A 27055-nucleotide genomic window follows, 5' to 3' on the forward strand; every position below is an offset into this window, starting at 1 on the left:
ATAATAAAAATGTAGTCTTTTTTATTCACTTAATAACTATTGTAATATTTCCAATGCATTTATTAGACTGCGCCCACTATTTATACTACGAAAAGTCACAGAATAATGCATAATTATTGGTCGAGCATTGCATTAGCAGAGCCAAGGTCATTGGTTTCATCCCCAGGGACCACACATACTGAAAACAGTGTACAGCTTGAATGCACTGTACATCGTTTTGTATCAAAGCATCTACCAAATGCAAAAATGTCCCCGTTGACGCATATATCATCATACCGCACAGCTCTAGTTATGGTCATCAGTCACTGGCTGCTTTGCCATTGTTGCGTTTGTAAATTTGCCCAGTAAATCGTTACTTTGTGTTAGCTGTGTCGTGTTCATCTCTCTGCTTTTGTCTCGCATTGCATCTCATGCTCATCATTCATCTGCTGTGTTGTCTCTCGTTTGTCTCCTCCTTTGGCCCCGCCCATGCTGGACCTCTGTTGTTTTAGCTGTACCTGTCCCTCCTCCCCCAGGCGTCAATATCGAAGAGCACATCCAGATTCGACAGGAGGAGAAGAGGCAGCGTGTCAATCGCCGACACAGGCTGGAAGAGGGCCGAGGTATGCCGCTTACATGGCCCGAACCCAGAAAAAACAGCCCGCTTGGGTGTCACACAGTCATCCTACCCTAACTACTATATGTTTTGATAGCATAACGATGCTGTATGTAGTTTTTATGTGAAATTAGGGCTGGGTGATGTAAAAATAAGCAATATAATGAATATATATACATGTCAAGTTTGGTTGAAAAATATAGAGGTTTTAATATTTAGCCCAGCCCTGATGTTACTTTCTCATTTTTAATCAAGTTTTTATGATGACAGTGTGTTAGACGTGAACTGGCTTTTCAAACACATCTGCTTGTGTCCTATTCCTCGGATAACTTACTGTTATTTACATTCTTTATAATGAGCAACTCATGCATTCTTCATACAAATTCTTTCCCTCTGGGTTTAAGGATGGTGTATTATTAAACTATTAAATAATACCACTAACCACCCACGTTCTTGTTTCTTCTGGGTGTGGGTTGCTTGTGGATGTTCCCTTCTGGCTTGTGTATCCATAATGAGCCATGTTTTAATTACCATGTTTTATTTTCCATTTGTGAGATGCTTTGCCCATGCATGTGAAAGTCTCTTTCTCCCCCCCATAGGCCCCCTTGTTTTCCCCGGCCCCCTTTTTATGAACCAGCGTGAGCAGGTGCTAGCCAGACTAAGACCCCTTCAGGCCTTTAAACTAATGCGGGAGAAACTCAAAGGTACTGCGGACTTTACTACAGACTCCACCTGGAGCCCCATAATGCCCCACTCTCCCTCCATCCAGCTGTATCCTATCACCTCTTCCAGTTTTCTGAGGGGACAATAACGTCTCTTTCTCTATGTCTTTTTGTCTCTGGTGAAAGAAAAATAATCCAGCTTTTTTCACTGCCTCTTTTTTCTCAGTATATTCGTAAAGTGGCTCTTTTGTATGATGTTTTCAGTCCTTGCATCTTAAACTGACTTGTGGTGTCATATTTTTTTTTTTTTAGAAAGTTTAAATATTTATCTTTTAGGTATAAAATAGAAATAAAAATTGATATGAATAATAGGCATGTGAACAGGCTTCTCATGACTAAATATAAATAGTAAACTTTATAATTGTTAATATTCTTCATGACGTATCCAAAGGATGCAGCCTTTTGTTTAAAGGACAAGTTCAGTATTTTACACTTAAAGCCCTGTTTTCAGATTGTTTATGATGAAATAAAACGGTTTTGACTGAAATTAAGACATATGATGCTGGCCTGAGAATTTTCGGTTTCGGTTGTATTACCCCCCCACCCTCACAATGGCTGCATAGGTGCACTGGAACAATCCTTCTTTAAATGCATTAAACTTTCGTTTACAAAGACATGAAACTCACCGAGTGGTCAGGAATGTTTACTGATATGCTCACACAAAAATCGCTGCAAAAGATGCTTTCCAACACCCGTATATTCTTCCGCTGAGAGCTTAAATAATAGACACTCCAGCCCAGTTGGTGGCGATAATCCGCCTTTGTCAATTGCAGGAATACAAACAACGTTCTCGGAGTAATACCCTACCTCACAGCACATCTAATACAAGTCAATGGAGTTGGACAAAAACTACGATAAAACACCTGTTGGAAAGCATCTTTTGCAGCGATTTTTGTGTGAGCATATCAGTGAACACCCCTGACCACTCGGTGAGTTTCACGTCTTTGTAAACGAAAGTTTAATGCATTTTAGGAAGGATTGTTCCAGTGCACCTATAAACCCATTGTAAAGGTTGGGGCTGATACAACAAACACCCCAAAATTCTCGGGCCAGCGTCATATGTCCAAATTTCAGTCAAAACCGTTCTATTTCATCATAAACAATCTGAAAGCAGGGCTTAAAAGTGTAAAATACCGAACTTGTCCTTTAAGAAATCCATCCTTCACAAATTAAATCCAAACGGCTCCAGGATGATAAACAAAGGTCTTCTGAGGGTAATCCGCGCAGTGTTGTTGTAGAAATATCCATATTTAAAACTTTATTAACGAAAATAACTACCTTCCGGTAGCGCCGCCATCTTAGACTCCTCTGTATTCAGGAGAGAGTATTAGCGTAGTGTACGCACTTTTCTTAGTGACGTATGACAAATTCGGAGGGCGGGGGCACAGAGCAGCAGCAGAGTAGCCTCCGTAGGCTGCGTAAACTCTCATCCTGAATGCAGAAGCGACTAAGATGGCGGCGCTACCGGAAGTTATTTATTTTAGTTTATAAAGTTTTAAATATGGATATTTCTACAACAACACCGTGCGGATTACCCTCAGAAGACCTTTGTTTATCATCCTGGAGCCATTTGGATTTATTTTGTGAAAGATGGACGCACTTTTTTGGACTTGAAGGTCGTGGACCCCGTAACATTACATTTAATCAACTGAAAGATCTAAAACATTTTCTAAAATATCCGAAAATGTGTTTGTCTGAAAAACGATGGACATATGCAACCCGGACAGCTTGGGGGTGAGTAAATCATGGGTTTAATATCATTTTTGGCCAAACTATCCCTTTAAAGGCAGGATAGGCAGGAAATGTCGTTCGTTATCGAATCAAACAAAATATATTTTAAACTTTACCAGTATCGATATGCTAGCTTAATAGTGAGAACTAAAAGCCATCCTATTTGTTTATATTTATAGTGATAAAGTAAGGTGTATTATTACATGTGATTGTGATATGATGTTACTACATGCACCGCGCTCCTTCCTCTCCGCTCGTCTGAGGTAAATGCTTCTCCCAGCAGAGCCTGTCAGCGTCGCGCGTTCATGTGTTTTGGGGGCGTGGCTTTTGAAGAAACCCAGAAGGGAGGGGGGGAGTGAATGGAAAAATGAGTCGTGAGAGGTCTACAGACACTCGATTTTTAAACACTCTCTTTTTCAGAGTACTTACATTTAACTTATGTATTGGTATATAAAGACAGTTTAAACAAATTTGTAAAAAAGTTTCTTTTAGATAATTCCTGCCTTTAACATGTAAATCACCGGCGCTTGCCGCCTCTACCGCGTCTGGTGTAAACGCAGCATTAGACTTAAACCTGCCTACTCTGCCTTTAATGTTTTTTAATGTAGCCATTGCTTTATTACAGCTATGCAAACTTTGCATTCTCTCAAAATAACTTGTGATGTGTTACTTGGAATGCAAAAAGTATCGAAAGAGTCCCATGTATTCTGGCCACAATTTGGTCCAACTTACCCACACAAAAAATAATAATAGGCACATATATATTTGTCTACTTATTTCAAGTATTTTAATCAAAGGATGCTAAAAATTATGAAAAATTTGTGACTGATACATTTTTGCTCTGTGTGCTGGAGAATTTGATGATCACCATTTTGTTCAGTGAGGAGTTAAACAAGCCCCTTTTCTTTGTTGTTTATTTTTTGGGTTTGTGCCACAAATCAATGACAGATCACTTTTATTAACCCTTGAGAGAGAAAGTGTGTGAGGATGTGTACTTGTCTCCAATTTATCTCCAAGCTATTATTCTGCTCTTCCACTGTCAAAGCATGCCAATACTTATTTTCTTTCCTACCTTTGAAACAGCAGGTCATTTTTCTTCTCCGGTTAACAGCCCTGGCCTCATCCATCTCGCCTTACTGTCCTCGTCTGTCCATCTGCTTCATCCTCACACCTCGCGCTCTGTTCTGTGTTGTAGATGGCAGCAGTGAACGCGGGGACAAAGATGCAAGTAAGATCACCACCTATCCTCCCGGGTCCGTGCGCTTTGACTGCGAGCTGCGAGCTGTGCAGGTCAGCTGTGGCTTCCATCACTCCGGTGAGTCTTTGAATACGTGACGAGATGCCATTGTTTATGATGAGCCTTCCTCACATGCATCATTATTTAAAGCGCCTGTCTTTGTTTGTAATGCTAAACCTGTTTTTTAACAGTGGTGTTAATGGAGAATGGAGATGTTTACACCTTTGGTTATGGACAGCATGGGCAACTTGGACATGGAGATGTTAATTCTAGGTAATGATAGTTTAGAGCGTTACTTTACCTAAAAATGAATCTTTGTCAGCACTTAATCATTCATTTCCAATTCCAAGCTCGTATGCTGTTGTTATTTTGTGACACTCAACAGAGTAATGTTAAATAATGTTGATGTTGACATCATATCATATTGGTTCTTGATTGTTTGATATGCAACACAACCTATCAGATTGACAAATGTACACTCTTAAACAACATGAATGCCCATCTTTTCTAACCCGTGGCACATTTGATTTGGCTCTGCACCCAGGGGGTCACCCACTCTTGTGCAGGCTCTGCCTGGCCCCAGTACTCAGGTGACAGCAGGCAGTAACCACACTGCAGTGCTTCTGATGGATGGACAGGTCTTCACCTTCGGGAGTTTCTCGGTATGTTATCCATTTACGTCCTAAACTTGTCCTCCGATCAATCAAATATTGGGCACTGGTAGATTTTATGTTGGTTGAAAACCTTATACATTCCTTGTGTTGTATCAACAGAAAGGGCAGTTAGGGCGACCCATTCTTGACATGCCCTACTGGAACGCCAAGCCTTCTCCGATGCCCAACATTGGCGCCAAGTACGGCCGCAAGGCCACATGGATCGGAGCCAGTGGTGATCAGACCTACCTTAGAATCGATGAGGCACTGATCAACTCCCATGTCCTGGCCACCTCAGAGATTTTCGCAAGCAAACACATCATTGGTACTTTCGTAAACTTTCTTGCCTTTTTACTTCTTGGCTGAGGGGAAAATTTTTGGACTTTCTCCAGAACTTGCGTTACTAATGCTGTTTATTTTTTACTTTTTTTTTTTTGGTTTGCTTTAGGTCTTGTTCCAACATCTGTTTCTGAGCCTCTTCCCTTCAAATGTCTGTTGATCAACAAACTGGATGGCAGCTGCCGCACATTCAATGACTCCGAGCAGGAGGATCTCCAGGGGTTTGGACTGTGTTTGGACCCTGTCTATGATGTCATCTGGAGGTGAGATAAACTAGATAAACTAGGTCAGCTTTCACAGACAATTAATAGTATTAAAAGTATTAAATTTACCCCCCCTGCCCAATTTTTTTTTTTAAAGCAATAGTCCCCCCCAAAAATCTGATTATTTACTCACCCTCAGGCCATCTCATATGTTGGTGACATTTTTTCTTAAGTGTAACAATAAAGAAGATATTTTGCAAAAAACGCAGTGCAAAAAGTAATCACCACGACTCCTAGTGACAAATTGGTGATAGATTGACCAATCAATTGTTTTATTTTTTTGGAAGAAATTGAGTGTACAACATTATTAGCGTTAATGCAGAGCCTCTGCTAAACATGAGCGCGATCTTGTGGTGTTTGGTGGCAGTTGGCAAGCCAGCCTCTTAGTGCCACCTATAGAGCGGAAGATTATAAGACTTTAGCATGGATTTTACAGACATGACGTATATTGTCATTTATAAAAGGGTCAGTTCTAGTCCCTCATTCTGATTGGTTGAAACACGTTCTAATCTGTAATAAAATACCCCGGTAACCCCATGGTTCAGATCGCATTACATAGCTTAAGTATCACTGTGCCACTGTTGCTACGTGCTGATTCATGAAAATAAACACCACAGTCTTTAATCATATTTTAAATTTTTTGCACAATAAATGGTGATATCCAGATAAATGTCAATAAACATTGTTGAGTTATCTCTTCGATTAAGAGAAAACGCTTCCCTGAGAAATGTTTTCCCCAATCCATATTTCCACGATTATTCCCTAGGTGGCGATCTTACCCAACTTAAACACTAACGCATTCACTCAACACTAAAAACTACACTAAAACTAAAATCTCTAACAAAAGTCCTTAAAAAAATTAATTATCTCAGCTTTTGCTCAAATTTTGAAAGGTTAACAAATGAAGGTATGATGAAAGTTTTTTTTTTTTAAAGCTGAGGGTCTGTTCTTTAATTTGATATATTTTATGTTTATTTAAAAAAGACCATTTTTCTGGAAGGCACTAAAACTGGGTGGCAACTTTTTTAAAACGCTGAAGGGGAAAGAGTCAAGCATGCTTCCAAGCTTATTGGATCCACACTTCAACATTTTCACGATATAAATGTTAATGTATAAATAAGATGTTGATTTATGAAAATAACACTACAGTCTTCAATCATATTTTCATTGTGTCTTTGCTGCGTCTGTGTTGGTTGGTAACTGCGCTCTGTTGCAGCCACACTTGATTCTGAGGAACTATTTTGTTTGGCAGAAGATAATATTTGTACTAATATAATTACAACTTATTTGTGTTTTAGTTTATGAAATCCTGCTATGCATTTGAAGTGACCATTTTATTAAAGCAATAAGCCCCGCAAAGCAATGGTGTTACAGTGCATTTTATAACATTTGCTTGTTATAAAATGCACTGGTAATTCACTGCTTCTTGGGGCTTATTGCTTTAGTTTTAGACATACGGTAGTAGAGATGCTCCGATCAGCATTTTTGGGGCCGATCACGATAACCGATCACCAAGATCATGCACTGCCGATCACCGATCAGTGCCGATCACAGAATGGCAGTGGAATGGGAATCTTTTATCTATAATCTAGCAGAGTTTGCACCATTTGTAGAAATGAAACTAACTATAAATTAGGTAAATTATTGTTTTAATAGAGAATCAAATAAATAAGCACAACAAATATTTCTTCTTGCAAAGAGAAATGTAATATGCCTTTAAAAAGGTTTATGTCTGTTAAAAGTAGTTAAAATAAAACAATTCACAACCTTTACTGTATGAATTAAATATACACGCATTCGTATGAAGTACAACAGTTCTTCACTGATGAGCAGAGAGTAATTTTATTGAGAGATGAATTAGGATACTGTAGCTTTAAGACGTGGGAGAGATCGTTCTCTTCACGTGGACTGATGACAGGCTGCTGTGTATGCGTGCGGCCGGTGTCCGCAAACAAGAGCAGCTGTGAGGAAAATGGAAGTTTAAACCTTCATAACTTTAAAACGAATGCAAGTAATAAACTTTCGTCATGAGGATGCAATTGTCCGCGATAGATATGTGTTGTATACGCTGTTTGATAGAGATGTGAAGACGCATCACGCTGAGGACCGGCGCGCGTCCTCATAGAAAATACGCATATCTCTGTAAAAGCAGAGAGAGATCCAAATCTGCACGTCACACATGAGCAACTGGTTACAAAATGCTCGCACTGTCTAAAATGGTCTCTAATTGCAGCCGCATCAGGAACGCTATGATGACAAAAGTAAACAGAAAGATCGGCTCTTGAGATCGGCAAAATTTAGCGAGTGCCGATCGTGTCATTTAATGCCGTTATTGGGCGATCACGATCAGCGGCCGATCAATCGGAGCATCCCTATACGGTAGTATGCAAAAGTTTTGGCACCCCTGACATTTTCCATGATTTGAGGCCTTTAAGTTGCCACTCTTCAGAGAGAACAACAACAACAAAGCAAGTTTCCACCTTAAATACCTTTTCCCATGATTGAATGCACCTGTCTATGAAGTTCAAGGCTTAATGAGCTCACCAAAACCAATTAGTTATTCCAATTAATGAGTGCTAAGTAGTTACAGGTATTCAAATCAACAAAATGACAGGTTTTGATGCATATTGCACATTTTCTATTATTCCAATAAACCTTATTTCACTACTATAATAATATTACTGTGTTCTTCAGATATTTGATAGATCAAAATGAAGTTGCTGATCCAACACCCAAATATGTATAAATGAAAATCATGGAAGTTGTCAGGGGTGCCCAAACCTTTGCATACGACTATCTTCTCACTTCAAGTCATCTGCTTTTTCAGGTTCCTGCCTGCCACACGTGAGATGTGTTGCTACAACGCAGTGATTGCAGATGCCCGTGTGCCACCCGCCTCTGACGTCCAGGCCCTCTGCAGTATCCTTAGTCCTGAACTGGCTCTGCCCTCAGGCTCACACGCTGCCACCACACGTTCCCATGGAGCTCTACACATCCTGGGTACAACATCTTCCTGTCACTAAATAGATGGATGGATGGATAGATAGATAACTGTGTCTCACGTGATTCTTTGATTCTGTGTGCAGGTTGTCTTGACACACTGGCTGCTATGCAGGAACTGAAGATGGGTGTGGCCAGTGCTGAGGAAGAGACCCAGGCGGTGATGAAGGTTTACTCCAAAGAGGACTACAGTGTGGTCAACCGTTTTGAGAGTAAGATTGTAAAAAATATTGGGCCGTTTTGCTTTGATTATAGTGCACATGTTGACATTTATTTCCGTCTTTTTGGTGAGATTTTGTATTGATGATAGTCTTCTAAAAATCTGTTTAACTTAAATCAACAGTACAGCCACAACAAGGCAACCTGCAGCAATAAAATTGTTATTCATTTAAATGCTCCATTTTCCTAATACGGTGGCCTGCTAACTATGCCAATTTGTTATGCTTGTGTTGCTCATTGACGTTTGTAGGTCACGGAGGAGGCTGGGGTTACTCGGCACACTCTGTAGAGGCCATCCGCTTCTGCGCAGATGCTGACATCTTGTTAGGGGGTTTGGGTCTTTTCGGTGGTAGAGGAGAGTATACGGCAAAGATCAAGGTCAGCTGCTATCCAAGCGTCTATTTAGATTTAACCCTCAACCTGTGAGTTTATTTTATTTCTTTGCATGTGATACTCTGACCTGTTATTGCCTTTGCAGTTGTTTGAACTAGGCCCAGACGGAGCAGACCATGAGACAGATGGAGACCTGTTGGCCGAGACAGATGTACTGGCGTATGACTGTGCTGCACGGTACGCTTTGAAGAAATATCACTGTGCTAAAATTGTTTAATGAGTAGCATTAAGCCCATGTAGATTTTTTAATGGCAGATGCTGATACAGTTACATACAGAGTAAATTGGCCGATAATGCACATGAACAAAAAGACATTTAATGTTTTTATGTATACAGGGAGAAATACGCCATGATGTTTGATGAGCCTGTACTCCTGCAATTGGGCTGGTGGTACGTGGCATGGGCTCGTGTGTCTGGACCCAGCAGTGACTGCGGATCCCATGGCCAGGCAACCATCACCACTGATGATGGGTACACATAAATCAACACTTGCTGTAATCAATACTAAATTATTATTATAGATAGCAGTAGATATAATGTTAAACTCTCTCTTGCAGTGTGGTCTTTCAATTCAAAAGCTCCAAGAAATCAAACAATGGTACTGATGTAAACGCCGGACAAATCCCTCAGCTCCTCTACAGGTACGTTATGATGTTGTTTGTCTTTTGCTAGGTACTTTGTGTATGAAGTGTATTGTTATTCTTACTCTTTTTGGGTCTGATTTTTTTCAGGTTACCCTCTAATGATGGTAACGCATCCAAGGGGAAACAGCAGACCAGTGAACCTGTTCACATCCTCAAGCGTTCTTTCGCCAGGACAGTCTCTGTAGTACGTGTGACCAATGACTTTCTCAGTTCATCTAAGTCAATGACAGAATGCTCATTTTTTATTGCTTACTGCCCCTGACTTTATTCCAGGTGGCCTTTCTTCTTGGTGTATTCAAACTGAACACGCCTTGATAAATAATAAGTCAGATGTTTGATTTATTTCCAATGTGTGTGTTTCTTCCCAGGACTGTTTTGAGTCTCTTTTGAGTATTTTGCACTGGAGCTGGACCACCCTGGTGTTAGGGGTGGAGGAGCTGAGAGGGTTGAAGGGTTTTCAGTACACAGCCACACTTCTGGACCTGGAGCGTCTGCGATTTGTGGGCACCTGCTGTCTGCGACTACTGCGCGTCTACATCTGTGAGATCTTCCCCATATCTGGTATTTTATCTCCTTTATCATATTTTACATTGGGAGAGGTTATATGTAACTACACAATACCTCCTGTTTACCTGTAGCTTACATGGTAAAGCATTGTGTTTGCAATGCAAAGGTCATGGATCCCAGATATCACACAGACTGAAAAAATATAGGTTGAGTGCATCGTAAGTGACTTCCACCAAATTCATTGACTTGAAGTCGACTTGTAAATGCTTTTTTATTTTTTAGCTTTTTTATTTTGATTACAAATGAAAGAGGGTTAACAAACTAAATAAATGCCAGTGACTTTCCACTCTGATTCCCAGTAACGTATATTTGCCATGCCCCATTTGGGCAGAAAATCAATGATTTTCATTGTAGGTAGCTCATTGGTCGCTGACATTGAAAAGAAGCTCATTGGTTGCTGTTGTAGAGAAAGAAGCTTATTGGATAGCCGTCATTACAAAATAAGCTCATTGATTGCTGTCATTGAGAAGAAGCTCTTTGGTCGCTGTCATAAAGAAGGAGATCTTTGGTCATTGACATCGAGATGAAGCTAATTGGCCGATGACATTGAAAAAGAAGCTCATTGGTCGATGTCATTCAAAAGGAACTCATTGGTCGCTGATGTAGAGAAAGAAGCTTATTGGATAGCTGTCATTATGAAAGAAGCTCATTTGTTGTTGTCACTGAGTAAGAAGCTCATTCATTGGTCACTGTAGTAGAGAAAGAATCTCATTGGTCGCTGTCATAAAGAAAGAAACTTATTAGTTGCTGTCACTCAGTAGGAAGCTCATTGGTTGCTGTTACTGAGAAGAAGCTAATTGGTCGCTGACATTGAAAAAAGTTCATTGGTTGCTGTTGTTAAGAAAGAAACTAATTTGATAGCTGTCATTATGAAAGAAGCTCATTAGTTGTTGCTGTCACTGAGTAAAAAGCTCATTGGTTGCTGTCATTTAGAAGGAAGATCATTGGTCGCTGACATTGAAAAAAAGCTCATTGGTCACTGTTGTAGAGAAAGAAGCTTATTGGATAGCTGTCATTACGAAAGAAGCTTATTAGTTGTTGCTTTCACTGAAGAGGAAGCTCATTGGTTGCGGTCATTTAGAAGGAAGATCATTGGTCGCTGACATTGAAAAAAGCTCACTGGTCACTGTTGTAGAGAAAGAAGCTTATTGGATAGCTGTCATTACTCATTACAAAAAAGCTCATTGGTCGCTGTCTTGACAAAAATCTCACTGGTCACTGTAGTAGAGAAAGAAGTTCATTGGAAACCTGTCATTACGAAAGAAGCTCATTGGTCGCTGTCATAAAGAAAAAAGCTAATTGGTCGCTGTCATAAAGAAAGAAGCTTATTGGATAGCTGTCATTATGAAAGAAGCTCATTTGTTGCTGTCACTGAGTAAAAAGCTCATTGGTTGCGGTCATTAAAAAGTAGATCATTGGTCGTTGACATTGAAAAAAGCTCAATGGTCACTGTTGTAGAGAAAGAAGCTTATTGGATAGCTGTCATTACAAAAAAGCTCATTGGTCGCTGTCTTGACAAAAATCTCACTGGTCACTGTAGTAGAGAAAAAAGCTCATTGGAAACCTGTCATTGCGAAAGAAGCTCATTGGTCGCTGTCATAAAAAAAGAAGCTCATTGGTTGCTGTCACTGAGAAGACACTAACTGGTCGCTGACATTCAAATAGCTCATTGGTCGCTGTTGTAAGAGAAAGAAGCTTATTGGATAGCTGTCATTGACAAAAATCTCACTGGTCCCTGTTGTAGAGAAAGAAGCTTATTGAGTATCTGTTATTACAAATAAAGCTCATTAGTTGTCACCTAGTAAGGTGCTTATTAGTTGCTGTCATGGATTAAAAAGCTCATTGGTCGCTGATTGCTGACATTAAGAAGAAGCTCTTAAGTTAAAATGAAGCTTACGAATAAAAATGAGTATTGTAGCATATTTTTTTAGAACACATTTTTTCACCACTTACTAAATCACATACTTAGAAAGATTTTTTTCCTGAAATGTAATACTTTTTATAAGTGAAAAGTATTTTTTAGCATTGTTTTGTGTGTAATGTTTTTGGCAGTTAGTATACCTTTCATGGGCCAAGTGTGTCTGGCTCTGAAACAAACACATTTGTTGTCATTGTTTTTGTTTTATCCAATCTAGCCAGCACCAAAGCAGTGGTGGAGGAGTCCAGCAAGCTGGCGGAGTGTGTAGGAAAGACACGCAGCCTATTAAAGAAGATCCTGTCGGAGGGGATGGACAACTGCCTGACCAAACTGGACAATGACCCTCAGGGATATCTGAGTCAACCCCTCACGCTACTGGAGGCTGTGCTACAAGAGTGTCACAACACATTTACTGCATGCTTTCACTCTTTCTACCCCACACCGGCCCTGCAATGGGCCTGCCTGTGTGATCTTCTCAACTGCCTCGATCAGGTAATCATTCAAAAGGTTCAGGGGTTGTGGTTTTTGTGCCGCGAATCAATGATGGGCTGATGCTGCCATATTTCAGCCATGTGGAACATATCCGGGTCATATTTTCTAATATTGAAAAAAAGGAATTATAGTAAGCTGCTTAACCACTAAACCACCTTCACGTCCCAGCATGCACTTCAAATGAGCCACTTGACAGATTTTGGGCTAATAAATTTGAGCTCTGAAATATCTACAGAGACTAGCAGAAATAGGTTTGCTCTTGGATAGTCTGATTAACTGCAAATTTTAACATTGACCTATTGACCTCCAGGACATTCAAGAGGCGAATTTCCGAACATCGAGCAGCCGACTGCTGGCTGCAGTGATGTCAGCGCTCTGTAACACATCGGTCAAGCTGACCTCAATATTACCGATCGCGTACGACGGGGAGGTTCTTCTGCGCTCGCTCGTCAAACAGGTCAGCACGGAGAACGACTCGGCCCTCGCCCACCGCTTCCCTCTGCTGGTGGCACATATGGAGAAACTCAGTCACGTGAGTCCTATGAAACAAGCATGATCAATATGTATTACTCAGTAGTTTTGTTGACATTCGCTACCTCCTTTTCCTGTTTAGACCGAAGAGAATCTCATGGGCATGACAACGTTTCGTGAGGTTCTGGAGAAGATGCTGGTCATTGTGGTGCTTCCTGTGAGGAAGAGTCTGAGGAAGGAGATGGAGCTTTTCTCTCCTCATCTGGTGTCCAACACATGTGGTCTTCTGGCCAGTATTGTTAGTGAACTGACTGCTTCTGCTCTTGGCTCTGAGGTTAGATCTGATCTCATTTTCTCTATTCCTCACTTTCCCTCACACACGTATGTTCTCGTATTTTTGATCATGTTTTTGTTTTGTTATTAAAGTTGGGTTCCAGAAGTATCATTTTTCCATTCGGAAATTAATTTGTAGCAGTAACATAAACTATTTAAGGCAGACAACATAAATAGCTTTTTAATAATATCACTCTGATTCATCAGTTCTTCATGGGCTCACGTAAGCTATTCTACTTTTAGCAGAATTGTACATAATTCACATTTCACAAATAATTTTCCCTGAACCAGTGAAGGAACAGAAATGTCTATATCTGCTTGGTCATGGGTAAAAAAATATTTTTTAATCTGAGTCATGAGCGCAGGTGTGTCCGCTACAGGACCGCAACGCTCTGCTGCTTTCCTTCTGGCCAATAATTTGGGAAATGGCCACTTGTTGGTTGCCATGGCAGCTGGGCTGTCATGCTCTAATGGAGTATTTAATGAAGAATGTCATTGCGGCTCTGTTCCTTTGTCACATTGTCTATTAAAGTGGAAAGTAAATAATATGTTGGTAATGGGTATAACAAAGACATCCACTTCTGCTTTGTATAAGTAGAGGACAATGACTGTTTGAGCTGTTGGTTGTCATGGAGGTGCCTGTTCAAAAACAAAAATGACGTGCCATGATCATTCTCATCTGTTCTGCTGCCACCTGCTGCCTGATACAAGACACTTCGGCTGTGTCTCAATCAGCTCCGTTGTTTAGTAGTCTCAGGACACTGATCGGGGAGTCTGCCATTTTAAGGGACGTCTTAAGCCCGGTGCACACTGAGATTTCAGCCAGGATTTAGCTGTCTGGGACAAATTTTGAAATCCTAAACAATTTCTGGAATCCCAGGCTAAAATCTGCCGTCTTTGATCGCTAGTTTGACATGTTCACAGACAGCCGATTAATGACCGTTGCGATCAAAATTATCCTCCGACAAAATTCTGGCAGTGTCAGAAATTTTGAGATACAATCCTGCTCTGTGACATCTCCCTACGACAACTGGCAGCTCAATAACCAATAGAAGCACAGAACCCAATGACGCAATTAGTGCGGCGACAACAACAAATCAACGCAGACAAATTTAAAAAAGAACCAGGTAGACTGTACAGCAGGAGGAGAAACTTGTGGAGTTATGGAAACAATAAAGAGTGTTTGTACAACGTGTCATCGCCACTGTACCACGATAGGATAAAAATGAAGCAGCCTGGAGAGAAATCGCGCTGGAAATTCAATGCCAGGTACTCGTCTCCTTCGTTTTGTCTTCTTTTTATGCTCGAGACAAGTTATGATTAAAATGAACAGTAGATGTTGTTTCGGTTTGTTAGCCTTCGCTTCAGCGTGTGTTTTCCCAGCCGTCGTCAATCGATGACGTAAAACTGCGGAAGCGTTTGTTTGCGTGCGTCCGATTTTTAAAAGTCTTTAAATTTGATGGAAACTGATATCATATAGTGTGACATGGACTTAATTACGATCTTAATCGCACAGTGTGGCAAGCAACAATCCTAAAAGACTATTTAAAATCGCACAGTGTATACTGGGCTTTAATCGCAAAATCCTAACGGTGGTTCCCTAAAAATTCCCTGAAAGGGAACTGTAACAATGTATCTTAAAAGGTAACACCTTGCTCTCACTTGAAATGTGTCCCCACATTTAGTCCTTGAATTTGAGGTTATTGGACCTGGAAATACCTTGAAAGGTCCTTATATTTAAAGTAAACTAAGGTGTGGGAACCCTATTTGTGTTACCTTTTTTTGGTTTTGCACGCAGTTTTTAATTGTTTTTTATCCGGCTATTATTATAATTTTTATTTATTACTGTAGCTTTACATATTTACTAACCATAAAACTTGTTTCTCTCCTGTGAGTCTCTTTAATTCATCAGAACACAAGAAGCATTGCGGCCATTTGTCATTGACGTCACATCCACCACAATGTGTTTTTATTTTAAATATGTACATTCATTTATTGGATTGTAGCTTGACTTATTTCGTAGATTTTTTAGGGGCAATAGTGTAGTTCAGTGATTTAAATTTCGAGTTTTAAATGTAGGTTTCCCTACACAAGCCTGTTGTATGTCTTCAAGAGATTTTATATGGCACACGAGTTGTATTGGTCTATTTGTATGGTGAAACTTGATTTGATGTTGTTGTGCAGGTGGATGGGCTGAACTCCCTGCACTCTGTGAAAGCCACCCCTAACCGCTTTACTAAGACCAGCCAGGGTCGTAGCTGGAACACGGGGAACGGCTCCCCTGATGCCATCTGCTTTACGATGGATAAGCCAGGGGTGGTGCTGGTGGGTTTCTGTGTGTATGGTGGAGGAGGCATCCATGAATACGAACTTGAGGTCCTTGCCGATGATGTGAGTCGCTTTTCTTTACTAAAATTATGCACAGAAATTAACTGAAAGTAATTATTCATAAAAATGAAAGCTTGTATATTTTTCCAACTCTAAATTATACTTAAGATATTTATACATATTTTATCACACTTCTTCAGTTAAGGTCTTCTTTATAAAGAGCAAACAGACATGATCTTTTTTAAATCTTCCTCTATTACCTGTAGGCTGGACCTGTCATAGACGTCATGATAGGTTGTGTCTGTGTTGTGACCAGATTTATGTCAAACCTTACGTGATATTAAAACAATTAAATATTTTATGCAAAGATGTAAAGGAGCAGTTTATCCGAAAATGAATATTTGCCTTTATTTTACTCAAAAACTAATCCATACAGTTATTAGATGTCTTTCGAGTTGAAGTGATGGGTTTTTTTATATTTCTAAACAAGCTACGGCTGTACACATGTTCATAATAGAGATGAGGTTGGGTGGAAGACATTTAAGACAAACTGTATGGATTAGTTTTTGATGGCTGTTTAGAGTTATAAAACTGGGGCACTATCCAATGCTATTATAAAGCTATAAAGAGACACTTATACCTTGTTTGGCTAAAAGAAGAAACGTCATATGGGCAATTTTATGCAAATGTCAACCATATAGTGAAAAGTAAAGTTTTTTTTACCATACTTACATCTCAGATGACAATATTTGGTGGTTTAAATACTCATGCAAATTTTATTATTTTCCGTAGTTAAATAAGTGCAAATTTCATAATTGTCGCATCTAAAATTTAAACATGTGCATACCATTGTTTCTTCCTCATGAATGCACATACAAAAATAAAATAAGTTTTAATTTCTTTATAAAGAGCTATCCTTTTTCCTTTTGTGGGATATTATTGCTTCTGGCCTTTTTAATTCACAGAATTCCTACAAAGTATGTTGTCCCATAAACGTGTCCTTTTTGTCTCATCCATAACGCATGCATGTTTTTCCCATCTAAAATAGAAAACATGAATAAAGAATAAAATATAAAAGTATGATATACTCATATAATAATTAGTATTTCTTTTTAGCATCAGGAATATGCTGATCAAATTTTAAACAGTCTATTCAATCTATTAGCAATAAATGTATTCTCTGAGAATTTATATTTCAAATTTTGATTGGGAATATCACATCCATGTTCTGGAATTGCTCATATGCATCTATGGCAGGGATTCTTAAAGTCCAGACTCCGGTCCGATTCCGGACCCGAAGGGAATTTGATCCGGACTCGCGTCCACTTCATATTGCAAGTGCATTAATTTCTATGTGATTGATTAAATGTGTGCATTTGCTACTTTAAAAATGCATATTAAACTTGTAAACCATTCGTTTAGCTTTTTTTTCTTTTTAGATTTAAGAGTATTCCTGGTCCAAAAATAAAACGACTTATTTAAAAATTTCCTGTGTGATGCTGTAGCCATCACACCCAGATATTATGCACAGCTATTTCATTTACTACGGCTTTTGATCAGTAATCCTTACATGCATTTGAAAAAGCAACACTCGTCAAACATAATCATTATACATATTCTTTATTATCATGAAAAAACTGAAAATGTTTGAAGAACAGCAATATAAATACATCCTTAAGACATTTCCTGGAGCTGCGTGTCATAGCTGCATGTGTAATGTTTCTCCGTCTGCAGCGCATATTGAGTTTCTGCACGAGAGCCCCCTCTGGATTTTGGATGTAGCAGCATTTTTTTTTTTTGCGGCATTTCACCGTATTTCATTGAGAAGCATAGCAAGCATCATTAGGCAATTTATAGGTGCACCCCTAATTTAGGTCAAAGTCTACCAACCAGACCTTTTTTTGCCAGTTTTTCCGGATCTATGAAAATGATGAGAGTTCAGATTTGGACCTTTGAATGTAAACTTTGAGAACCCCTGATCTATGGGATAACTCTCATTTTGGGGTGAACTATTCCTTTACATGGAGATGTTAATGTTCATTGCATAATCGCTGAAATAGCACTGTTCCTCACACAAAATTATTGTTTGTCATCTGAAGATGTAAAATATCACACAGAAGATGCATGGACTACCTCTAAATGTTTATTAGATTTTTTTTGGGATGTTATAGTAGCTATGAATTGTTGTAGTATTGAAGAGTTCCACAAAATGTAACTAAGAGCATGTGAATAAGCGTATTACCTTGTTGTGTTCAGCTCTGTGTTAACTTGTGACGTTCCCATCTGTACTCTTGTATCAGGCTCAGACGGAGCACCCTGGAGATTCCACCCACTCCCACAGATGGACGTCTCTAGAGTTGGTCAAAGGCACCTACAGCACCGATGACTCCCCCAGTGACATTGCTGAGATCCGCCTAGACAAAGCTGTTCCTCTGAAGGTGCTGTGAAGTTCACACCATAACCACAGACTGTGTTTACATGCACACATTTTCTCTATTAACCTCATTCCATTTAAATACTCGTATTAGAATCCTAAACTTTACAATTTATAAATAATAAATAAATATGATAGATACTTAACATACTTAAACACAAGCATAGTTGACTGCACTTAGGTACCAACTCATATCCACTGTGTTTCTCTTAAATAGGAGAATGTAAAATATGCTGTTCGCCTGCGTAACTACGGCAGTCGTACTGCCAATGGGGATGGAGGTATAACCACCGTGCAGTGCTCAGATGGAGTTAACTTTACATTCAGCACGTGCAGTCTGAGCAGCAATGGCACCAACCAGACCAGAGGCCAAATCCCTCAGATTCTTTATTACAGGTCTGTAATCAGTAGCCCTTTTTTACTTACGCAGTATCATATTTAAACACAGTATGTTACATGTGGACAATGTTTGCGTGTCACAGGAGTGAATATGATGGCGACCTGCAGTCACAGCTTTTAAGCAAAGCTAATGAGGAGGACAAGAACTGCAGTCGCGCTCTTTCTGTGGTCAGCGTTGTGGTCCGAGCAGCCAAAGATCTCCTGCACAGGGCCTTTGCTGTGGATGGTGAGGAAGATAATATAAAAATCGAAATATTTCAAAGATGTCCGTTTCTGTAGCTTAAAGAAATTTTAACCTGGACATGACATTGTGTGTTCATGAGATTCACCTTGACAGATCAACATCATTGGTGTATTCGGTTAGCCCTGTTTAAGTTGATGGATATCACTGATTTCTCCACAGCTGAAGATATTCCCGAGCTCATCAGTTCCTCCAGTCTCTTCTCAATGCTGCTTCCACTCATTTTGGCGTACATCGGCCCTGTGGCTGCATCTGTGCCCAAGGTAAGAGCACTTATATGTACCATTGTAGTGGCCATTAATAGTGTATGTCTTCACATGATTTGTCACAATCATACTGTATAATATCTGACAAATAACTTAAAGAGATAGATCAAGTTAACAACTCATTTAATAGTCAGTGAGAAAGATAAAATAAAATAAAATGATAATGGACAGAAATTTTTAAAAGATAGTATTGTGATTGACTAAGCAGCATATTAATCAAATTCATTGTGCTCTGCAGTTTTTCAATGGGTCGGTTTTATTTTAATCAGTTTAAGTGATTAAAATATGAAGTGCAACAAAGACTTAAATGTATAACATGTTAACCTGAAACTAAGGACTCTGTATCCGATAGCAAAAAGCTTTTTTAAATGCACTTATGAGATAAGATGCAGTGTTTCCCATAGATCTGAAATTTACTTGTGGTGGTAGTGAAAAGGGCAATCATTATCCACCGACAAAAAATGGCTTACTATACATGTGACAAAGAACTAATAATGTGTGACACAACACAATACTTTGATTTATTAAACATTAATATTAATTTCACATTATAGTTCATTAATCTAACCACCCCAAACTTTCTTTGCCATAAACAAAGCTGACACTGTTTGTCAAAGCACCACGAAAACACTTTATGTTTTTGCACTGATATATGAAGCAATTTGATGACCCCTTTTATCAAACTCAATATATACAATACTATGTATACTATAGCCTATATAGACAGTGCAGGTCTATAGATTATAAATGTGACTGATGTTATAATGTTAATAATTTCTATTAGAAAGGCACTTTTACTGCTTCTGCTTTCTATTTCTCTTTTGCCGATTAAAAAAGCTTAATCCACTCATTATTTCAGATTTAAAAGTCTACTTGCTGTCCCGATGACAGACTTTACATTACAGCTTTGCGTTTTTTATATCCTGAGTCAGCTTGAGCTTTGCTCGTTCAGTATTAGCACTGCTTTTTGCTACAATCTCTGTGCAAACTGTTTAGATTTTAGTAACGATATGGTCTAATAATAATAATAAGATTATAAAAAAATGGGATAAAGAAAATGAAGCGGCGCGTGCTCTGAAACAACACTTGAGCTTTAGCGCGGTAGCGCTCGCGGACGTTCTCCGATGGACTCGGGTTTTACACACAATATTAATCAAATATTAATGAACTAGGACCGACCCGGACCCGACTGACCATTTAAAATATAAACCTGGAACCGTACGGGTCCCGCGTCCTCAGTAAAAAAAGACCTCTAATGGTAAAACTCTGCTCAAGTTCAGAAACATGAAAGGATACAATGTGACACTGAGGTTGCTTCGCGTTGCACCCAAATTCATTGAGAAACAGAGAGCACGTGAACGGACACTCAACCGGAGAGACACAACGTGCTTGCACGCAAAATGAAGCCAACTTGGATGCTACAGTATAAGCATATGCGACCATTTTGGTCGCAGTGTAGTTCCCTGGCTGCTCCGTATGTGCAGCAGTTGATCCAGTTTGCCGCGCTGGATGATGAGTTTATGACGCGTACATCATCTTCACGGTCACCCGACCCCCACCTCTCTCTCTCTCTCTCTTTCTCTCTCTTTCTCTCTCTCAACAAAACACGGGTCATCCAGTCGAGTTCAGAAAATACGGAAATTCGTAAAGTGATTTTTTTTTCCTGGGCGGGTCGCAATTTACCTGGGCGCAGCGCCCAAGTAGAGCCTATGTATGGGAAACACTGAGATGCCCTGAATTATGCTTAAAAGTTTGTTTGAAAATTATATGGTTGCATAGTATATTTAGGTATGTATTAGGCTGTATATAATGTGGATAAAACAGTAAAGCGGTAAATGAAAGAAATTGTCATTATTTAACTCACCCTCATGCTCTTCAAACGGCCAATGCCTTTTTTGTTCTTCGGAACTAAAATGTTGATTTAAAAAAAAAAGGTGTTTTCTGATGTTAAAAGTGTTTTATAATTTTACACAACTCGTGCGATTTATTTTAGGTGTCCTATAGGCATACAAATGAGTTTAGTAAGAAACCAACTTAAAGTCTTGAACTGTAATCTATTCTAGGTGTTGTTTGTGTATAAACGTGCCAGAAGAGGGGCAAGACTTTCATCAAAAAAATTTTTTTTTAGTTTGCTTTTACTTAACCAACTTGTATGCCCAAGTTAAAGATTTATTTTTTCAACTAAACATCTAAACCAGTGGTTTCAAACATAGTGCACAGATTTCCCATAATTGTTTAATAGAAGCTTGCCTTCTTTTATGGATGTTAACATTTTTAACAATGATCATTAAATCAAATTTGGATATCTTGGATGTATTCAAAGTTTGCATCTGCTCTACTCTTGTGTTTTGGAAATTGCTAAAAGTTAAAGGGACACTTTTTTTGAAAATATGCTCATTTTCCAGTTCCTCCCCTAGAGTTAACATTTTTTCCTGTTTTGGAATCCATTCAGCTGATGTCTGGGTCTGGTGGTACCACTTTTAGCATAGCTTAGCACAATCAATTGAATCTGATTAGACCATTAGCATCGTGCTTAAACATTTTTGATAAGGACTGTGCTGCCGTACCACTCTATCAAAGAGTTTTGATATTTTTCCGTTTTAAAACTTGACTCTTCTGTAGTTACATCGTGTACTAAGATTGACGGAAAATCAAGGACTTTGCTGTTGTACCATAGCTGCAGGAGGCGCAATGATATTACGCAGTGCCAGAAAATAGTCCCCTGCAATTGAAAATTACCAAGGGGACTACTTCCAGGTGCTGTGTAATATCATTGCACCTTCTGCAGCCATGTTACAGCAGCAAAGTCCTCGATTATTACGCCAGAATGAGAGTATAGTTCCTAGTCAAATTTGCCTAGAAAATCACAACTTTAAATTTTCCGTCAGTCTTAGTACACGATGTAACTACAGAAGAGTAAAGTTTTAAATAGAAAAAATATCGAAACTCTTTGGTTATTTTTTAGCGTGATGCTAATGGTCTAATCAGATTCAAGTGATTATGCTAAGCTATGCTAAAAGTGGTACCGCCAGACCCAGAGATCGGCTTAATGGATTCCAAAACGGTAAGAATCTAATGTTTAACTCTAGAGGAGCTGGAAAATGAGCATATTTTCAATAAAAAGTGGAGTGTCCCTTTAATACCTAAACTGCGTCACTGTCAATCTACTGTCCTTTTAAGGAGAAAACCAAGAAAAAGTAGGTTTTGAAGAACATCAAAAGTCTTGGGGTGTTCACATGACATAAAGAGGGGTATCCAATGATTCAAGTTTTCTCTTATAGCTTTCATGATCCCTTACTGTATTTACACTGTTATATTGTTTTCTTTTAGGCTGCAGTAGAGGTGTTCGGTTTGGTACAGGAACTCCTTCCAGCTGTTTCCGCCCTGAACCAGAAATATGCCCCGCCTGCTTTCAATCCTAACCAATCCACAGACAGCACCACTGGGAATCAGCCAGAACAGGGCCTGTCAGCTTGCACCACCTCTAGTCATTACGCTGTCATAGAGAGCGATCACCCCTATAAGCAGGCTGGTGTCACTCAGTACAAGGTAAAGCACTGGTATTAATCTTAATTCATTTTTTTCAGATACAAATTGAAATGCATTGTCAAGTATATCTTCTTCATCAGTGCCGTTAAACTCATGACTTCCTGCCATTCAGGTCTCCTTCCCAGACTGTGTCCGCTGGATCACCGTCGAGTTTGACCCTCAGTGTGGCACGGCACAACCGGAAGATGTCTTGCGTCTCCTGATTCCCAGCCGAGCGATGCACTTCTCTGGGCTTGGCTCTAAAGTTCTGGCCCACGAGACCATCAACAGCTGGACTGAGCTTAAGAAGTTTTCTGGCTCCAGTGGCTGGCCCTCTGCCGTCCTGGTGCTACCAGGTAACAGCAGTGCTGCAATGTGCAAAACATATATTGAGTAGACTTAATAATATGATTGTGATGTAGGCCACAGTCCGTATACTGTATGTTGAAGTTAAGTAAAAAGTGAAAAAATATGTGAAGTTTTATTAAAAAAAAAACAAAGGGAAGTGATTTTTTTCTGTGATACTTGCTAACCATTTGCTTGTCTTTGTATTGCATTTATAACATATTTGAAACTTTTCCAAGCAGATGGTGTATGAACATGAGAATCAAAACAATTGACATGTACATAATTTTAAATATGAATCTTTTTCTTTCTCTGATTTAAGGAAACGAAGCGCTTTTCTCCTTGGAAACTGCATCAGATTATGTGAAAGATGAGAAGGCTTGTTTCTATGGATTCAAATGTGTAGCTGTTGGTTACGAGTTTAACCCTGGTGTTGATGAGGTATGTTATCACAAATCTAACCCTGCATCCAAAAGCACATTGTGACAGTACCTACCGAATATGGGTATATGAATATGGGTAGTGTGAAAGAAATTCAAACGTACTATATCGCCCTGTTGATGCATCACGCGACATACGTTGTCATAACAGGTGAGCCGTTAAATTGGATGATTTTAACTCATTCCCTGCCAGCCTTTTTTTTTTTTGAAAAGTTGCCAGCATTTTTTGTGATCTTCACAAAAGTTTTACAAAATGCTTTTCAGGAAAGTTTTCTTACAAATATATTGAATGAAAGAACAGACCCTCTGTTTTCAAACAAACAAACAAACAAAACGGGGAAAAAAACGTTTCATCCTATCTGAGTCAGTGACAAAAACGGTTTGGCAAGATGAGAAATTCAAAAATCTTTTTAAAAAACTTGTTTTATAAGCATCAGGTTTATTTCAATGCACATCGTGTATTTATGTTAATTTTATGCAATAAAAATTACATTTGCACCATTTTTATGAAAGTTAAAGGAATAGTCTACTCATTTTCAATATTAAAATATGTTATTACCTTAACTAAGAAGAGTTGATACATCCCTCTATCATCTTAGTGCGTGCACGTAAGCGTTGGAGCGCGCTGCGACACTTCGATAGCATTTAGCTTAGCCCCATTCATTCAATGGTACCACTCAGAGATAAAGTTAGAAGTGACCAAACACATCAACGTTTTTCCTATTTAAGACGAGTAGTTATACGAACAAGTTTGGTGGTACAAAATAAAACGTAGCGCTTTTCTAAGCGGATTTAAAAGAGGAACTATATTGTATGGCGGAACAGCACTTTTGGGAGTACTTCGACTCGGCGCAGTAACACCCTCTCCCATTATGAGAGGGAGAAGGGGAGCGAATTTTTCAGGCGAGTTGAAGTGCTCCCAAAAGTGCTGTTCCGCCATACAATATACAGTGTCTTTTTGTAAGTGAATTAGTGTAATCACTTTTGATCATATAAAGATGATCCATGTTATATATTTGATTTATCATGCAATTTATGATTTCAGGGTATTATTCAGCTTGAAAAGGAATTGGCCTATTTGGGAAGCGTGTGTGCAGCTGCTCTCATGAAAAAGGATCTAGCTTTACCAATAGGTAAGATGGTTGCATCTATCCAGTGTTGGACTACAGATGGTACTCAACCAGAATAATACTGACACAGCAGTTGTATCAATATGTGTAGTAGTATAGTCAAACTTTTTTCATAAAGTAGCTAAACTCTTCACTATTAGCATTAGCAAACATGTAGTAGCTATATTGGATCTCTTTATGTGGGCCGAATATTTTAACATCGTAAATTGAGTTACATAGTTCATCATTTTTCAAGAATGAATCAAACAATCATGATATGAGAAACTCTTTTCATCTGACTGTACGAATTCTCATCTTCCAGGAAATGATCTGGAGGAAGATTTAGAGATCTTAGAAGAAGCATCACTCCAGGTACTCTATTAGTAACTGCTTTATTGTATGCTGGTCTGTGTAAAAGATTGTCACGCAGTAATAAAGGAAGTTTTGATCATGTGATGTGTTGAGCAGGTGTGTAAAGCCCACTCAGGGATCCTTGGAAAGGGGCTGGCCCTCTCTCACTCGCCCACTATTCTGGAGGCGCTGGAGGGCAACCTGCCATTGCACCTGCAGACAAATGAACACTCCTTCCTGGAGGACTTTATCACCTGCATGCAGAACTCGAGCGGTGGACGGCTTGCCAGGTCTGTCTTAAAAACATGTGACTCTGTCTGTATCTACTTTTAGATTTGTAGCATCAGAGTTTACTGCCAATCATTAATTTCACCATTGACATGACCTTACTCTGTCAACATTAAAGATATCATATTGTCACAGAATTTTCACAGGATGAAGAAAACCTCAAATCACAAAAAATTACTTTAGCTGGGTTTTCACAGGAAGGGTCACATATTACAGCCCTCTTGATTCATAAATAATTTAATGTGTGCTATTTTTACCAGGTGGCTTCAGCCAGACTCCTATGCAGACCCTCAAAAGACGTCACTTATCCTAAACAAAGATGACATCCGCTGTGGCTGGCCCACTACTGTTGTGGTGCAGACCAAAGACCAGTATGGAGATGTTGTGCATGTGCCAAACATGAAGGTCAGCGTCATTTACCGTAGCATCTGAATTCATGTTATCAACTAGAGTGTATTTTATTGGCTAGACGATGCCCCTCTAGTGAAAGCAAAAAGCAAAATGTTTGGATCAGATTTAAGCAGGACAATAGGTCAACATACAATATTAGGTTTACATGCAACCAAATAATCAATTTGTCATAGTATTGATGGCTCAATCGGATTGAAAAGCCGTAGTGTAAACACCTTAACCGATAAGATTGAGGTTGATCGTATGCAAATTTCGATCGGATTGAAAGGGGTGGTGTAGTCCGATCTGTGATCCAATTATCAGGTGAAAATGTGAATCGTAGTATTTTTTCAATCGGATGCAAAAATACATTGTGCACATGGGCAGAAGGAACTGAAAACTTTTTTCCAACTCAGCTTTGTGCATTTATCCAGAAATAAAGCATTAACTCGATAAGAGCTGCTCTGTGCTGCGTTGCCAAGTCTTTTGGTGGAGTTCAGATTTGGGCTACTTTGAAGCTGTTTCTTTGAGTGTTTTTTTGCGGGTTAAAGATCAAAGAATTTAGTTGATTAGTTATTGGTATTTGTGCTCTGAATAGTCATTTGAGTCAATAGGCTAGTTTTTGAATGCCCATTGGGCTGGTTTTGATAAGCGAATCTGGCAACCCTGGTTGTGCAGACGTTAGATTAGCATTACATAGAATGTACACGTAAACCAACATTTTAATCAGATTGCAATGTTCAAGGAACTGTATTGTCGTAACCTGTGAATTAATTTCAGTCGGATTGACAATTTTGTGCATGTTAACAATGTAGCCAATGTCACTTTTTCAGTATGAGCTCATTGGTAATGATAATATCTAACATGTTAAATGTAGAATCTCAAGGGCCATTAACTCGAAGTTCACTTGCTTGGAGCCATTGACGCATTGATTCTCAAATGTGTAATGATGATGCTAAGTGGGACATCGGTTTCATCTCATCATCTTTGCTTTGTGTTGTAGGTTGAAGTGAAGGCCGTTCCTGTCTCTCAGAAGAAGTCAATTCAGCAGGAGAACATGAAGAGACTGCAGCGTTTGCCAGGCAGCTCCTCTAACTCGGGCAGTGATTTGACCTTCGGTGGCCACCCAGCACCCAAACTGGAGGCCACTTATGAGCCCATGATTATCAAAGAGGCCCGCTATATCGCCATCACCATGATGAAGGTTGACCTGCTCTCCTGTTTCGTATATGCGTTACTAAATTATAAATGGGGGTTTATTATGTCATTTAAATTTTTTTATTCAGGCATATGAAAATTACTCTTTTGAGGAACTTCGCTTTGCCTCACCCACACCAAAGAGGTACAAAAACGTTTTGC

At 39.2% G+C, this 27055-nt stretch overlaps 1 protein-coding gene across 17 annotated transcripts in view; it reads left to right on the forward strand.

The window, feature by feature from the left end:
* mycbp2 (MYC binding protein 2) overlaps positions 1–27055 on the forward strand; it is a 106138-nt gene that overhangs the window by 33964 nt on the left and 45119 nt on the right. For 13 of the 17 annotated variants that reach the window (XM_065293050.2, XM_065293049.2, XM_065293051.2 and 10 more), the window contains exons 17-48: positions 492–602; positions 1195–1299; positions 4244–4363; positions 4477–4558; positions 4830–4947; positions 5059–5263; positions 5387–5540; positions 8368–8540; positions 8627–8752; positions 9010–9137; positions 9238–9329; positions 9489–9623; positions 9710–9793; positions 9884–9980; positions 10165–10357; positions 12499–12773; positions 13084–13305; positions 13387–13578; positions 15762–15968; positions 18206–18343; positions 18557–18735; positions 18822–18964; positions 19142–19242; positions 22576–22794; positions 22907–23129; positions 23441–23559; positions 24604–24691; positions 24990–25039; positions 25136–25308; positions 25567–25711; positions 26700–26900; positions 26983–27038. In XM_065293050.2, coding sequence (XP_065149122.1) covers positions 492–602; positions 1195–1299; positions 4244–4363; positions 4477–4558; positions 4830–4947; positions 5059–5263; positions 5387–5540; positions 8368–8540; positions 8627–8752; positions 9010–9137; positions 9238–9329; positions 9489–9623; positions 9710–9793; positions 9884–9980; positions 10165–10357; positions 12499–12773; positions 13084–13305; positions 13387–13578; positions 15762–15968; positions 18206–18343; positions 18557–18735; positions 18822–18964; positions 19142–19242; positions 22576–22794; positions 22907–23129; positions 23441–23559; positions 24604–24691; positions 24990–25039; positions 25136–25308; positions 25567–25711; positions 26700–26900; positions 26983–27038 — 4654 coding nt within the window. The remainder of the gene's footprint in view (positions 1–491; positions 603–1194; positions 1300–4243; positions 4364–4476; positions 4559–4829; positions 4948–5058; positions 5264–5386; positions 5541–8367; positions 8541–8626; positions 8753–9009; positions 9138–9237; positions 9330–9488; positions 9624–9709; positions 9794–9883; positions 9981–10164; positions 10358–12498; positions 12774–13083; positions 13306–13386; positions 13579–15761; positions 15969–18205; positions 18344–18556; positions 18736–18821; positions 18965–19141; positions 19243–22575; positions 22795–22906; positions 23130–23440; positions 23560–24603; positions 24692–24989; positions 25040–25135; positions 25309–25566; positions 25712–26699; positions 26901–26982; positions 27039–27055) is intronic. The other 4 variants (XM_065293053.2, XM_065293068.2, XM_065293058.2 and 1 more) reach the window with 3 other exon arrangements.

This window comes from Paramisgurnus dabryanus, chromosome 15 (genome assembly GCF_030506205.2).
Source record: "Paramisgurnus dabryanus chromosome 15, PD_genome_1.1, whole genome shotgun sequence".
NCBI lineage: Eukaryota > Metazoa > Chordata > Actinopteri > Cypriniformes > Cobitidae > Paramisgurnus > Paramisgurnus dabryanus.